Source organism: Varanus komodoensis, unplaced genomic scaffold, assembly GCF_004798865.1.
Source record: "Varanus komodoensis strain SLA01 unplaced genomic scaffold, ASM479886v1 scaffold25, whole genome shotgun sequence".
Lineage (NCBI taxonomy): Eukaryota > Metazoa > Chordata > Lepidosauria > Squamata > Varanidae > Varanus > Varanus komodoensis.
Genome location: NW_025335661.1, coordinates 13,158,781 through 13,175,853, shown reverse-complemented (window position 1 = coordinate 13,175,853; position 17,073 = coordinate 13,158,781). Strand labels below are relative to the sequence as shown.

The 17,073-nt window shown below is 42.4% G+C and overlaps 1 protein-coding gene and 1 long non-coding RNA gene across 3 annotated transcripts in view; one reads left to right on the top strand and one right to left on the bottom strand.

The window, feature by feature from the left end:
* Positions 1-1,377: 1,377 nt before the first annotated feature.
* Positions 1,378-14,716, bottom strand: LOC123024853. The gene is made up of 2 exons (XR_006414998.1): positions 14,635-14,716; positions 1,378-1,570 (listed from the first exon to the last, which is right to left on the bottom strand). It is a non-coding gene; the product is annotated as an uncharacterized LOC123024853 (long non-coding RNA).
* The window catches only part of PFN2 (profilin 2), a 58,511-nt gene continuing 55,989 nt past the window's right edge, over positions 14,552-17,073 (top strand). Inside the window, exon 1 of one of the 2 annotated variants that reach the window (XM_044433036.1) lies at positions 14,552-15,175. In XM_044433036.1, the coding sequence (XP_044288971.1) occupies positions 15,044-15,175 (132 nt within the window). In that variant the 5' untranslated portion in view covers positions 14,552-15,043. The remainder of the gene's footprint in view (positions 15,176-17,073) is intronic. The other variant, XM_044433035.1, reaches the window with a different exon arrangement.

Sequence of the window (17,073 nt, the reverse complement as noted above, 5' to 3'; positions counted from 1 at the left end):
TAATTCACAGGGTTTTCAAAATGGAGAGTACAACTCTGAGAGTGCTGAAAAGTGGGAAATACCATAGTCCAAGACAACACGTTCCCATGACCCTGGAAATGGGGCATTTCTCTCTCACACACCTGGAACATCCCTGGATTCTAGCATACAATAAGCTAGAACTACGCCCCTTCTTTTCATCATGGACTGATCAAGAAGGGATATGTAGTACAGTTCTCAAACTGGTCATAGCTGTGGCTACAACTACACCATACTCGTGGTGGTCATTTTTGGAACCATGCTCCTCAAATACAAGTATCCCTGAATCTAATACCAGCTGATGAGGCCCTTCAGGTAGTATCCTATGTAGATGTCAGATTAGTGGCAACAAGACACAATATATTTTTGGTTGTAGCTCTGCAAGTTTGGTTCCTCTACTGGTGTCTTTCCTCAGGCAAGTGATGATACACGTCATTCTGCCATACTTTGGGATACATATTCCTGTTCTTTGATAGTTGTTGGAGTTCTTGTGGCTGCAGTTACTATTACTGGATCTGAGATTTTAACACTTTTTAAGATGTTGTTTTATGCATAATTTTTGACTGACCTATATGCTTGTCTTTGGAACCATGGCTGAAAATATTTCATAAATAAAGTAAAACAAATAAATATAACTGAATCTAGAAAATGTGTAGGGAAGTAAGGGACAACCAAATGTGCATCCCAGGGTGCATTATATGCTGCTGGCTACACACATTTAGTAGCCTGGGCCTAGTAACAGTGATGAAAATAGCAAGGAGGTTGGTGGCGACACTTGCAGGGCAGACTCTGGGGATAAGAGCAGGGTTAAGCAAAATCTTTTGCCTGTTTGTTCTGTCCTGCAAGTACTCCACCCACTATCAGTCTGATGACTGAAACACTGAATTTCCTTCATCATTCTTTCTCAGGTTCGAAATTCAGGCTCTGCACTCTAATCCTTATGGAGCCAAAAAGGCACTACAGATATGCAAAGAGGAGGATTCTGCAGGCATTGGCGGGGGGAGGGGGAGTACAAAAGATCTTTACAAAACTTTACAGAGAAACCCCCCTTTGAAAAATAGTGCAATCATAACTGAGCATGCTCAGTGCCCACAGAATATAGACTAACTTAGAGGGGCCCACTTGTTGCAGGCCCCACTTGGACCAGCTAGTTCCACCACGCCAAAGATGATGCTTTTGTTGTTTAACTCTCTTCCTTATTGCTCAGTCCTCTATCTTGCTAAACCAGCACGTATGCATAAGATGTGATAACCCAGAGCTATGCTCATGAAACAAGGTGGTATACTGTGGTCACAGGGATGATATGGTGGTGTCATAGGCAGATGCAGTGGCACGAAGCATAACCAATGAAAGAGTCACTTGAACTTCAATGAGTTTATTAGTCTAACAGGTGAGGAAATCAAGCCAGCTTTAAACTGAATGCGATTAAGCCTTTTCTTTATGAGTAAGATTTCTTGCAACAAAAGAAATATATCTAATGAATATGTGGATCATTTGTCAAATGCGTCTTGAATCTTTTCTTCCTCTACCAGGTTCTCAGTAAGAGGAAATTCTAAAAAAACAAAAAGCAAAAACAAAGGAGATTATATTATTTAATGGAACACATCAACATTTTCATCAAGTTTGCAAGACTATCAAAAAGGGGGTTGGGGGTGTAAATAAGCACATAGAAGATCTGGCTTCACATACATTAACTTACTTTTGAATAGACATGCAAAAGGAAGAAACAATGTATCCTAAATTATGAAAACACATTTAAGTAAGGTCACCACCATATTATAAAGAAATATTAACACAATCGGCAAAACACATACACATCATGATTAATGTCACAAACATGCTATAGACAAACAACTGCCATACTAAACTTACAGAAATTACAAAATCTAACGCTGAGAAATATTAAATCAAGCCACTGCTTGTCAGTTCCTACCACACAACTTAGCACTGAGCATTTTATATATATTGCTAATTTGTAAAGGGATGATCTCCTTACAACAATGAATACTTCTGAAGTATGCTTACCATTTAAAATTTCCCTAACTTCATCCACAACATGATATGACAAAAGAACTATAGAACTTCATATCACATAAGGCAATAAAGATGATCCAAATCGGAGTTTATCGACTATGCTGTACTGATTTATTGGGCTGACAACAGATGTTTGATATTAACTGCAACATACAGATATTTCTGAACAACTTCAGTCAGTTGAAAATGTAGAGTTTTTGTGCCTACTTTTCGTGCCTCTCTGTAATTTATTGAGTGGAACCATCCCATAACTTTTGCAATGAGATGCACAGCACTCCCCGCATGGGATTCACAATCAGGGGCTGAGGTGGAAAAAAGGAAATTTAAAGTGAAGTGCAGACAACAGGAAGCAACGCTCTTCTTTATACCAGTCTTTGATAACAAGCCAGATTATTTTTTGCAGATCTGAAACTTGGCATCTTGCCATTCAGCTTATTGATTTTCAACTCAAAATGGCTCAGCGTTATATCACAAGGCAGCATCTTCCACTGAAGGCAGTAAAAAGTGTGAACAGATTGCAATGCCCTATACCAAGTCATATGACTGATTCATACAGTCCATCAATATCAACTTTGAATAATAGTGACTGTACAGAGCCCCTGATGGAGTTTTCTCCATCTCCTACCACTGAACCTGGAAAATTCTACAAGCAAGGCTGAGCTATGACCTGTTCTGGAGCCAGACTGAGGACCATAACTGGGTGACAGCCGCCCATACTGCACACACACAGCACAAATGATCCACATACAGTACCATGGTGATCTACCAATAGAATTCCCACTAATTTTTTAACAGTGTGAATTGAGTGTAGGAATATTGTCATGTGCAAGAGTACACGAGAGGAATTAAGTGTGGGGAAGAAAAAGGAGTACAAGAGGAACTCTATCTCTGACGCTGATTTTGTCAAGGTGAACATTACAAAAACATGACCTGCTGTTCCCATAGGGCCTCTGTATCCCAGAGAGCATGGCTACTTATGCTTTAAGATATGGTGCCAAGAACAAAGAACTTTTTCAAAAACTGTGAGTGTGAAATATGTCTGCAGGAAAAATGGAAGTAGCCTTATACCAATTCAATCCATTGAAACATTTCTGTCAAGACTAACTGGCAGCTGTTCTCCAGGGTTCCAGACAGGATTTTCCTGAGTCCAACTTGGAGGTGCCAACAATTGCATTTGAAATCATCTGCATGCAAAACATGCCTACCGCCACTGAGCCAAAGCCCTCATGTTTTCCTAGGTGTATAAATAGCAAATTAAGATGTATCTTCCAGGACAAGCCACCACAGAAGAACTATTTGCTGGTACTAATTTAAATACAACCTGTGTTCTCCAGGATAAGGACAGAAGTGGCATCTCTAAAGGGACTGGTTATGGCACAGGGGTGAGCAGCTTGTGACACTGCAGTACCGTGGCCTAAAAATCCCATCAGCCTTAAGCAGTATAGCCAGTGATGAAGGACAAAGTGAGTGGCAAGCCAAAACATCTGAAAGGGCACAAGTTGCCCTTCCCGTTACAGATGAACAGAAATTAAAAACTATGCTGCCTTAAAAATACAAACAATGTCTTATCACCTATGTGATCAGGGTGGTGGTGGGATTACACTTATATTTTGCCTTTGTCCCTTCTTACAAGAACCCAAGGCAGCTTTCATGGTCTTCTTCCTCTTAATGCTATTGTCACAACAACCCTGTTAGGTAGGCTAGATCAAAAGCTTCTGGATCAGGTGGAGACTAGAAGCCAGATCTCCCCAGTTCCAGGCCACTACACTAGCTTTAGTGGCTTCTTCTACCTCCCCACCAAAACCAAAGTCTACCAAGAACAGGGTCAGTGGCAGAGTATTTTCCTGGCCACTTTCAAGTGTCATATTTATCTTTAACTGTTAATTTTTTAAAACCTTTCTAAACAAAGACATATCAAAGAGTTCATGTATGAGAGAATAAAGTTAACCAAAATGACCTGGAAGAGACCACACAGCAAATAGATGGAAATAAAATGGCTACTGGTTTGCAATGTGGGTTGGGGGGCAGGCCTTCCTAACAAATGGGAGACAAGGAACTAAATTCTCAAAGCATGATTTGCACAGAACCTTTCTTATAGTCAAAAGTGGAGATGCAGCCCTTATTCCAGTCACCATCTGAAGCAGTGCTGTGCGGGTATCTTCAGTCTGTGTTTAATTCATGCTTCAAACAACAAAGGAATACTTCCTCTTGCAAACACTTTTTGCTTCCTGGATTCTTTGGCTGGATCACATACTTAATTAGAATTTTCTCTGAAAGGTTCAAACATTTGCCATCTTTAAATACAAGGGACTCACAAAACACAGGCTAGTTACTCAGAAGAAACCTTATTATATTCAATGGGCATATTATTAAGTATGCATAGGATTCAGCCAAACTTGGGAATTTTACCCCACTGAACTTCCAAACAAACATGCACAGGATTGGTTTTAATATTGGTTATAAGAAGATAATGAATTCAGTAAGAACTGAAATAGTAACAGCAGAAAAGACCATGGGGATGTAAGGCAGGCTCTTCATTGTATTAAGTGTTTTATTCTGGCTGCATAAGAATATGCCTTGTGGTTTCTTCCAATTATGGATTTACTTACAGGCTAGATTTTTAACAATTTAATAAAGTGGAAAAGCAACAAGGAAGAAACAGAGCACCTTAGTAAGCAAAGCATTCAATTCCCCAGTGATTTGAACCATGACTACAGCTGGGCTAGCATTTCATCACTTGAAATAATGTGCAACAATATACCTCTGCTCACTTTACTAGCCTTTTCCACCTCTGCTGCATAAGACAGTCACTGATTGTGCATTACTCATCATCTGATTAGCCATAAAAATGTATAACTTCTGTTGTTCTTTAAGTTCAGTGGGAGTTGGAAATGTTGACTGACTGATTAGGAATGAATTGTTGGTTTCAGCAAGGCTGAGCAGAATTGCATTAGCTGGTAGATAAGCAGTAAAGCCAACTCTTATTTTGCGGGAGGGACACCTCAGTCTGAACTGCAAGCAGAATTCTGATTGGAATCTGACATTATCTTTGTTCAATAAAACTTAATTATATAGCCAAGGAAGAGCTCACAGTGTTTTTCATTCATTTAATATACAGCACACATCACTCAGGAGGAGACAAAACAGGGAGAGATACAAAGCTAAGAGTATGACAATAAGCCAAGTTAGTATAGCAAGGAAGGTACCCAGAAGTGGTTTAATTTCATAGTTATACCTATTGCTGGCAAAACCTAGCCAGCTGTGCAATAAAAAGTAAGGTGCCCCATTCACTTAGTTGCCCACATACTGCAAGCAAATATAAGATACTTCAAGCAACTCTGAACTGATGGTCATACTCGGGGTAGTAGCCAATCTTAGTTCTACTTACAATTACAAACTGAAGCACCATCAATTCAATGGGTCTATTCTAAGTACTACCTTAGGAACCCCCTGCTCATCCCCGTATAGAAAACATTTGATATCAGTGAAGATTGCATACTTCTACCCTTCCTCCATATAAACCCTCATCCCTTGACTCATAGTAAAGCATACTCCAGCCTATCCTAAACCTGATACAATTCCTCTCATCCTGAGACAGTGCAGCATGAGTCATAGGAAGACAGATCACTAGTACATCTAGCTCGGTATTCATCTATACTGAATAGCAGTGGCCCTCCAAGGTTTTAGAGAGGGGACTTTTCCAGCCCAAACTGGAGACACAGACAAGCTTTTGCATGGAAACAGAATTCTCTCATGTTGTCCCTGAGTATCTTGGGTATCTCTAGAACTAGCCCTATGCTTTATAGCCTTTAGTTCTTTTCTTTATTGGCTTCACAAAATAATGAGATTTACAAGTATAAACATAAAGGCTATTTATGACTTTTCTGGCCTACTGGTAATATATAGTATTCTGTGTATCTCAAGTAATAATGAGGCCTAAAAGCATATTTTTCTTTTAGAAAAGTAAGAGAGAGAAGGTGCAAGTGAGAATGTAGTTTTCTAGCAAAAAGTCCTCAGATCACAATAAAGTGTTTAGGGCAAAAGGAGAGCAACAGCACATGACCCATCACTTAATAAGGTGTTCTGAGTTATTGTGGCTCCTAAAAAAAGGATTGTTCAAGTAAACAGGAGAACTCCACTACTAATGTCTGTATAATAGTATTGTGAAATGAATGTTGACAAAGTCTTATTTGCAATACTTCTGCAGCTTTGATGACTCCAACAAGGTTGCTGGGAGAGAAACAAAAACAGAATATGACGCTAAGAAAACAGCTTCACTTGGATATCCACATTATCCAATTCAAGCGCCTCGCATTTAAACAGCATGCTATCAAAAATCTGTAAAGATTATTTATATGCCTGTTTTCTTCTTCCCAATCAAAGATCTTTAGCTCTACAATCACAAATGAAACATTTTGCAATTAAAATTGACTTTTTAATTAAACAGCTTTTACCATATGAAGTGTATGACACATATATCTTGCCGACAATAGCTAGTATGTATGTTAATGCATGTGCTCTGCTCAGTACCTTAATGGCATTCATAGTAAAGTATTTTTCTGAAATCTCACTATAGTATATTTCCAGTCATGGGTCAGTCCTGACCCTCTGGGATTCCTGAAAAGGCTCCACCCATTTCTTCTGACTCCTTTCCTTACCACTAATTGTTTGGTTGCTTCCCAGCTTTCTGTGTAATTTCTTTTTTGCCCATTACAAAAAAAAATCAGTGTGTCTCTGCTAAGGTTTAGTTCCTGGCAATAAGAGCTTTAAATATGTTGATACCTTGGGAGTTGCTTTTGGCCCTGTCCGCCACTGCAATACTACACCCAAGAGCTTATCTGAAATGAGATTTGTCCTTTGGATACAAAAAAGTTCTGCACCACTGCTATATACGCTTATTGCCAGCAACTGCCTGTACCAAATGGTGAACTGGCCCTCACCAATTAGCAACAAAAGCCAGATCTTTGGCGACACTATTGCCTTCATATACAGGGCTCATAACATAGTACAGTACCTGATTAAGTGTACTTGATAACTAGATTAATGTTGGCATTAACTTTCCTTTCAGTAGGAATTAAGCATTAATGAATATATGCAACATTTAATAAGTGACGTGCTTCAGTTGTGTTATTTTTTTCACCACCATGTGTACACATTGTTTGGGAGAGCAACTGGCAATCTACACCAACTATGACAAAATCTCCCAAGAAATTATAGTGAAACTTGGTCTGCACATTTCTAACAATTTGAAGACAGAATACATCCCAACAAGTTTTCAAGAAAACATTCCAAATACATTGGATTGTATATCGAGTCTAAATAAAGCAAAGCCTCCTGAACAGTGTAATTTAATATCTTTGCACTGAATAAAGTTTAGTCCAAGTCAGATAATTTCTTCTCCTAAGTTTCTCTTCCAGCCTTAATGTAACAGCCCTTTATTATATAATTAGACACACAGAATCATCTTCAAAGGCATTAAAGTACGGTACCATTCTTGCATAAGATTTCCAACTACTGTAAAGCAAAATCACTACAGCGAAAGTACCAACTTAAACAGTTGTTTAAATCTGCTTCAAATGTCACATTTTGAAAACCGCTTGTGGCAAATCATACATAGGAAACAGGAAACACAATGTGGTCTAGAAAGGAGTATCAAAAGCAATACCACAAACTAATAGGGGAAATAATGAAGGAAAACTGAAAGTATGTTGGCGTGAAGGCAGGGGTAGGAAACCTCAAGACCATGGGCCTCATCAGGTTTACCAAATGCCATGTGACCACTTCAATTATTCCTTTTTTAAATATTCCCACGCCATCGGTTGTATTCTAACCTATTTCTATGGGGAAAGTAATTCAAGGGTATAAGTTAAGAGGCAGGACCAAAAAACAGAATGTCAATTCATCAAAAAAAACCTGAGCTCACTTCTGGTGCAGGTTTATCACAATTCTTAAACTCTTCTGTTCTTTTACCCATTCAATTACTCTTCCTGTTAACTCTTTATACTGGTTCAGATGCAGTTCACAAACATGTTAGTGTCAATGTCTTATAATTGCAGTGTAATGCATAGAAAATGAATACAATGATAAATATTTAATGAAAGAAAATAGTTTCATTCCTTCCAACATGCTAGTTGGTGCACTGATACCACAATTTACAGAACAAGGTTTGATTTTTTTCCTGCCCTCTCAACAGGCAAATACAATCAAATACATTTTTATACTGATTTCCTTTACAGTAATTGGAAACACAATTTTAGCTTACTTTAGAGGTTGCTTTATCTCCCAGCACTAGACAACAGTGAGTATAAATATGATTAAATATTAACCATTATTAGAAAGTCATTAAATGTCTAAGAAGCTAAGAAAAGGAGCTGGAACATTAACAACTCTACCAACACAATGCCAACTTTTTAAGGAGACATCTCCCTAAAAGCACAGGAACAGCAACTGACTAGGAAAATCTGTGGGAAATAGGGATATAGTTGGAACATATAACACCATGGCAAATACCACACCTAGGAATAGAAGAACTTGTGTGGTATTCTATAAATGTTGACTTTTTGGTAGTAATAAATTCCTAATAAATCCCTTCCTACATCAAAGTGAAAATTTTGGATTTAAAAGTCAAAACTCTCAGCCCTTAGGAACAACCAACATCCACAGATACCTTCTTGCCTGGCTGCTTCCTATGATCTTTTTATCCAGCCAGGACTCCTATCACACCAGTGAATATGGTTAAGGATGAGGGATGCTGGGAATCATTAGGTTCAATACATCTGGGGGACATAAGGAAGAGATTTTGCATGAATTACTTAGAGCACTTATATTGAATTGGTTACCAATTCTTGTGTTTATGGGGTTTGCTTTCAGTTTAGCTTCAGTGTAGCTAAGGCACCCGAGCATCTCTGACACCCCCCTCCCCGAAATCAGTTTCTTGATTCTCACATTTATCAGTCTGGCTACAGAAGGTGAGCCAAGCGCTGCAGGGACACTCAGAAACTTCAAGGACTGGCTCTGTTTTCAGAATTAATTCCTCTAGTCCTCACATTATTACTCAGTGACTAATGGTGGAACCCTATGCATGTTTACACAGAGAAAAATCCAATTACTCCCAGCATTCCCCAGCAAGCCAGGTTGGAAACTGTTTTTTGTTTAAACATACAATGATTGTGTCCTAAATGCCATAGGATTTGTGCTGAGATTCCCTACTTCACGTGCATAATCGAGAAGGGATTTGTAGAACTTACCTGGGATAAGATTCCACTACAGATCAGTAACAAGGGAATAAGAAATGCAACTCATTTATGCTTCTGCAAGCTCCACAACTAAGAAAAGTGCAAAGTGGCTATAAGTCCTGAAGACATTTCAAGCAAAGCTGTCAAAAGGGAAAAGCTGCTACTGGCAATTAGGAAGGAAGGGAATGGCCCCGGCTTTTGCTTAACCAAAGTAGTGCTAGCAGAACGATTTTTAAACCATTATCTTGGGTATATTCTCATGGTGCAGAGTGGATATGCATGTGTGCATGGGAAAAGACTGTGGGGAAGCACTGAAACAAATATGTATATAGCCATTCTTGCGTATGTATACATGTGTGGAAAGAAGATAATATCTATGTATGTGTGAAACTGAGCAGAGATGTTTCTTCTTTTTGTAAAACTGATTAGCCAATTCAAAACTGGCCACAAACTCAAGTTTAAAATAGTTTCCCTACCCTAGGCTTAAAGGATTCATATCATTAAATGAAAAGCAGAAACCAAAACAATACTACAAGTGTAGAATTTCCTGAATTCCTTTGTGTTAATGTTTCTGATCAAAATGCTGGAATCAGTGATTCTCATTTAAATTTAAGCCTTAATGTTGGAAAAAAGAAAAAAAAAAGCGAGGTCAGCTTGAAAAACATGCCACAGCACCCTTTTAGACCCATATTTACAGGAAGCATAGCATATGTGAAATTCAAGTTAACAGAAAGGTGCATTGCCTGTGATTCAAGCTTGCTTTTAAACACTGGTGACATTTTCTAAATAGCCAATTGCACTATACTGTGTGCTTGCAATTATACGTCTTTTTTCATTCACTGAGTTTTGGCATCACTCCCAACTACTGCTTTCAGAGGAAGTGCTCATTTATGTATCTCTCTGGGTCTGCAGGCACTGACTTTGTTGCCCTCTCTTCCAGGCCATGCTTTCTTTCTCATGGAATTAGGTTACTTGAACAGCATCCCTTGTAAAAGCATGCTTTTCTAAAAGGCACCATGAATACTTTTTAAAGGCTTACATATATTGAACATGGTCAGGAATAAACAGAACACATCCAAAAGGAGTTTATTTGGCTTTTTAAAATGTATAATGCACAGCAAGTGTAGCTATACCTAACAGAAGTGTGGAATAACCTCAGATTTAAAAGCCTGCTCTTGAAGCATACATCTTCAAAGGCATAACTGAAATTATTCTGTCAAATTAGAAATAAGTCCAGAGAAACCAATTTTGTCTATCCCACAACTTTCTGCAGGTTGGGCTTGCACACTATCTTTTTTGTTGATGATCCCATTCTATTCCTTTTTTAACATCCCAAATCAAAACCTTTCTCCCTTCCATGGCTTCTTTTGCTTTCTCCTTTCCTGCAATTCTTGTCATTGAAAAGCAAGTGCCTTGCTGGGTAGGATTTTACATAAACTCATTCACATTTCTGTGTGTAATTCTGCGTCTCCTCTAATTCTGTTTCTAGGCAGATGTTCTGACAGTTCTGCAGGGAATAAGACTTTCTGCAATTTCTATGCCCCCCTCCAACAGGAAATGTGGTTGGCAGAAATGTTACTCAGTTACTCTACTCTGAAGAGAGAGAGAAAGCCCACTTCCAACTGGTCTGTTTTAACACATTTGAAATTTGATTTGATAAACATCTTAAATTTTATTGAAAAGAAAGGCAGGATTATAAACAAACAAGAGTTGAATCCAGTTGTCTGCACATACAGAGCCAAGAATTCCACAGTGTTCAATAGGAACAGTGGAACCTGTCTTATACCTCGTCGAATGATCAGTCCTTCTAGCTCACTACAGTTTAGCGGTGACACCCCTCCAAGCTTTCAGGCAGGTTTCTTGAACCTGGGGTCAGAAGGTTTGTTTCTAATGTTCCTCCATGCAGCAATGCCAGTGTACAGAAAAGAGTGGGAATGATCCAGCCCTCTGCTTATGTGCTGGACAAGTTACTCATAAACCCAGTTTGCGTGATCTGCAGCCTAAACCACAGTGGGTTGCACTCTGTGTCAGCAGCTATTTAAAATAGTTTGAGTATTCAAACTGCAGTGGGTGAAGCTTAGCTTTCCAACCACAGTACTGAAATAGCCCATGGTGAACTAACATGGTAAGCCATGGCAACCACCTGACACAGCCTGAATATTCAAAGTGGACATCCGGGTACATCACAACCCATCATGGTTGGCTGCAGCAATTGTGTGATCTAGTACTTAGCAGCAAGAGCAACTTGCATGGAACACTGCGGGAAGGCTATGGGGATAGAAGAGGGACTCAAGGGCTTTTAATATCTCATAATGCTCCTTTGCACTGCCTCTGTGCACAGTAGTGCAGTGGGACAGATCCCTCCCAAAGAAATATTAATTTACATTAAAGCATACAAGGTCCCAGCCTAAATTCCCAGCATCTCCAGGCAGGACTGAAAAACTGTTGAAGCTCTGTGAACTACCAGTTAGTCTCAACAACATTTGACTAGATGGACTAATAGTCTGACTCAGTGGGCTTCCCAGCATAGTTGCTGCAGCCCATCATGGCTTATTTAAGCCATCCTCACTGGATTCACATGTCATGAAAAGCCATGGTGACTGACAGTCAATGCTTAAATATTCAAAATGTTGCTGGAATATACCCCAGCCCACTGTGGTTAAAATAAACCATGGCAGGTTGTAGTGATCATATGAAACTGGTCATTATACAGCAACTTCTCATCTTCCTCCCTTCCTTCCTTCCAGTTTTGCTGTAGCAAACTCCATTACACAGGGGGCAAGGTGCTTTTAAACTGATTAACAGCTTGTCATTTTGGAAGAGGTAACAGCCAGAGAATAAAAACTACAAGCAAAACTCCAGCGATGTGGTTGTTTCTTGCATACTGATGTCCCCTTTTTTGTATTTGAGCCTTAAACCACAAATTAGAGAGGCCAGCATACCTGTACCAATTGGCTTAATCCCAGTGACTTCTTCTTGGAAATATATTAATTTGGCTACATTTATACTTGCTTGCCTCAGAGACACTCTGAGGCATTTCTAATATTTTCCTATCCTTCCTTATCATTGCCATTTACACGTAACCATGCTGCAACAGTACTAGCTTGAAGATGCAACTGAATGAAGTCCTTTAAACATTTTATGCAGATGAGCAGTCTTCTAAATACTAGTTACATGCATCTAGTTGGCCACTGTAGGAACATGATACTGGAACTTTTGGGATGATTCAGTGGCCCTCTTTATTCTCAAATAAGGCAATCATTAGCTGGCAGAGCACATCATGGGATTTCTGTCTCCTTTGTGCTTTTGCCCACCCACTTCGTTGTCTACCAGTTCCAGTTCAACAGGCTAGAATTGTTAAATCTTAAGAGATGAGCTGAAAGCTTTGACACAGTGAAAAGTTCTAACTAGTAATATTCTCACTGCTATGGAATTCTCAAAAGAACTCTGAGGTTCTGGAAACAACCACCAACATTGCAGCAAGTCCTTATATGACAGTATATTGGTTTAAATGGCTTATGGATCTCATTGTATGTATCACTTTGATAAAGATCTGAGGCTTGGAAATAAATCCTATTAATTTTAATGGAAATTACTGCTAAGTAATTACCAAAGCATTAAAACCACAGTTTGTTCCATCTGAAATAGTCTACCCAAGTATTACTGAAGGCTATGGCCTTCTCTTGGAATGACTGCTCTACAGCAGGGACACTGAACTTCTGGCTGGAAAAAAGTTTTGCATCTGGCACACTGAGTTTCTTTCAAGCCCCACTCCCTAGAAAAATCCTCATTGTTTAAAAAAAAAGGAAAAAAAAAAGAATCCTCATTGTTATGCTGAACATTTACATTAATTGTTTGTAGTGTTGCTCTAAGGAAAAGCAGCTGAGAAAGTGAGGACAATCTTTGGGGCAATTCAACTCAACAGATGCTCTTCTCCAAATGTGCGCCCAAAACACAATATACAATTTCAAGGTTCATAACATTGAGAATTCTGTGCTGGTTCTTACTCAGACTAGAAAGCTTGAGCTACAGCAAAACTAATAAAACTTTCCCTACCAAGTCAAGGCTGTACTTCCATCCAGGAGGTTTTATGAAGGAAACGTTCCACAAGTAAGCAAGCCTCATAACTCTTTGGAGCATGCTATATCTTCTTCTTTTGCTTCAAAGTTATAGAACACTCAAATAATCATCTGGAAATCCATGCCAAGAAGATGATAGAAGTTTCTATTTACAAACAACTTACTCTTGCAAGTCTCCTTGAAGACTCTCAGAAATGACTTCAGATTGTGTCTTAAGCAGCATCCCTACATGTTCTTACTTAGAAGGAAATTGTACTGAAATGAATTCTACTGAGTAAATATGTTCAGGACTTGACGTGAATGACAAAGATCCTGACCTAAAGCTCAACTTGCCATTAAAATTAGTTACTTCCAAGTCAACATCTTGTCGACAGAATCAGCCTGTCTTGCAAGCAACTCGTCTAAGGTTTGTTTCCCAATGCACACATATAGCAAAGCTAGGAAGAAGCATCTTCCAAACACAGCCCGATCCTCAGTAAGTGCTGTAGAGATTAAAAAACAAAAACAAAAACCGCTTATTCCTGCCTGCCATATGCTAAGCATAACTGTTATCAGGACTGTTAGCACGCCTTTTCCCACAGCTGTCGGGCAAACCTCATCTGCTTTAACAGCTGCACGACAGGCAGTAAAACCAACAGGTGAGGCGTCCTCCATCACTTGCATATCGCCCCACGGGGGAAAGCCGCTAGTCGCGCTGACTTTTGCCTTGCCGCGCAGCTGTGAAGGGACAGGGAAGCGCTTCCAAAACAACGCAAACAGAAGCAACGAGGAGGCAGGGCTTTCCATCACCATCGCAATCACAATAATGGCGGGGGTGGAAGTAGAAAATTATTTCGGAAAAGGTGGGAAGCCAGGTAAAGACTCACAGACTTGGGGAAAGGAGCCCTCCAATGTTCTCTCTCCCCATCTTCCACCGCAGGCACATACCCTTACTCAAGCAGCTGCCACGAGTCCTCACCCGCCCGAGCCCGCAAGCGCATCCACCGCGAAGAAGGCGCCAGCTGGTGTCCAGCAGTCCCCCTAAGCGCAGCAGCGGCAGCACCAGCACGTCCCCCTCCTCCCCTCGCGCCTGGCAGCTACACTGCGCGGACGCAACGTATCACTCCGCCCGGCGCCAGTAGCCGGTGGCGGAGGGATTCTTCTCAAAGAAGCCTCCGCGGCAAAGCGGAGAGCGAGGCGAACCGTGGAGGCGGTCCGCACTCTTTGCCTGCCCTCGTCCCCACCGCCTCTCCCCCTCCCCCTGCGGCTCGCGCGCGTTCTCTCCTCACGTTGCTCGCCGCTGCGGGGTCGGTTGGGCGCTGCCTAGCGGCCTCTACTCTGCCTGCGGGAAGCTGCTGTTAAAAAGCGGGCGGGCGGCCATCGCGGCAGTCGCCGCCGCAAGCGCCTCAGGTGGACCCACCCCCTCGGTCCCCTCCCCCGCCTGCCTGCCTGCCTGCCTGCCTTTTCGCTCGCTCCCTTCTTCGCTTCCTTTACGTCCGTCCGTGAGACAGAGAATCCGCTTGCCGCGGGGCTGTTCCCTCCTGCCTGCTCCTTCCCTTCCTCTCACCTCCTTCCCTTCCTTTCCTCTCTCTCCTGTCCTGCCTGCCCGGCCGCCCGCCCGGCCGCCTTGCCGTGCCCTGCCTGTCGAGTCCCGGCTTCCTCCCCTGTCCCCTCCAACCCACCAGGCGCAAGCCGAAGATGGCAGGCTGGCAAAGCTACGTGGATAACCTGATGTGCGATGGCTGCTGCCAGGAGGCCGCCATTGTCGGCTACTGTGACGCCAAGTACGTCTGGGCAGCGACGGCCGCGGGCATCTTTCAGAACATTACGGTAAGGGAAGGCGAGCGGGGCCCGGGAAGAAGAGGGAGGGGGTCGAGTGGGGGAGCCATTGGATTCCTAAGAGGAGGAGGGGATGAAGAATAGCTGCTGGCTTAAAGGGAGGGGGAGAACTGGGTGGGCGCATTATCTCCCTGGAAGAGAAGGCGGGCGGACTGGGCTTGAGATTTTGGGACGAAGGGGGTACTGGAGCTTCAGCTGTAGCAGAGCGGAGTTGCAGAGAGGCTCCTAATGCCATGAGGGATTGCAAGGGCAGCCCTTTCTCTCTCGCATGCACGCACCGTAGGTGGAGGGCGCTTCCCTCCCGCGGTAGGAGTTCAAAGGGCTGCCGCTGTCCTGTGCCCGCATTGCTCAGTCTCCCTCCTTCATCTCCATATCCGCACCCCCCCCTTAAAATAAATGCTTGAAAGACGGGTGGCAAGGCAAGAAATACCGGGAGGGGGCGGGGCGGGGCGGGGGCCGCTTACTGCCTGCGCTCTCCTTCCCCAACGACACGCGTTTGGCCGCGGCCATTGGCTCCGCCGAGCCGCTTTCGCGCACCCCACGAAAAGGGGGCGAGAAAAGGAAACGGCAGGGGAGGCCCAGCTGAGCGAAGGTGTGAACGGCAACGGGTGCTTCTCGCTGCTGTGGCTTCTCCGCTTTCTCCCCATCCACCCACCACCCTCCCGAACCAAGCGTGTGACGGCCGTAAAAGCGCTTTTAATGGGAAGGGGCCTCTGAACAGAAAGCCTGCGCTAATTAGGCCTGGGCTCCTCTGCAGGGTGGCTTCCCTCTCCTTATCCAGGGCTGCTTTTCCAAGTAACGATAGAGATAGAATGATGAAAAGCCCTTGATCTGGAAAGCTGAGAGAGGCAGAAGGAGAAAGGGAAGGCTCGGGTTTTAGTTTATTACTGCAGGACTTCCTTGGGGTTCCCTCCCCATCTTCATGTGCATACACGGATGTAGGACCAGGGAAGGATGGGAATATCCCAAGACTAAGGCAAGGCTTCCCGGAGAACTACTTTGTATGCTAGGCTACGGGACTGCTTAACTGCAGGCGTTGGGCTAAGCAATAGCTGGCAATACGGCGGAGGGAGGAGGAGGGAAAAGGCCGGGCACGGGGAAAAGGGGGGGGGGCATGGTTCTTGAAGAGGCTTTGCGTAGGATTCCCTCAACTATGGTCCGCGCTGCTGGGGAGGGATTTGCGAATCTAGCGTAGGAGGTTTTGTGAATCGCCACTGGCTATGTTTTTTCACTTCCAAGATGGCGCACTGCCGCTATTTTTTTAACCTCTCTTTTTCTTTCCACTCCCGAGATATTAATCACCCCCATTTCTGCACTGCAGTCTTCTCTTCTTTTTTTTCCTCCCATCCTTCTCCCCCACACCACCCTCCATATTTAGCCTTGTCATAAACTGTTACGGTAAATCGCAGATCTTATAAAAATGGATGAGGAAAAATCCCTGTAAAACGCTTCCATATTGTGTATTCCCTTGCTTGACCCAGCTATATAATATCTGCAGGCAAGAGTACTGAAATGTACATTGGAATTGCATAAGTGCTTACAAGGCCTCCCCCTTTCCTTGTCAGTGCATTTGGTATGCAATTTGGGCTTGCATTTTAGTTGGGGTGGTGACTGGCTGGACCATCTCTCCCCCCTCCCCGAAATACCTTTCTGGCTCTCTGACTGTTTGTCCATGCTGGTAAACCATATTGAAAAGCAAGCTCACTCCAACTGCAAAAGCACTCTTCTCCCCTTGTCTGCACTCCTTCAGAATGATTCAGAAGGTTATGCTGTGGGTACCACCAGTGTTAAAGCATGGCTTAGCAGTGACCTGTCTCCTAAATTGGCATAGGAGTGGGTTAAAAAGCAGTGCCCTTGGTAGCTACTGAGCTAGTCTCTCTCTGATTTTC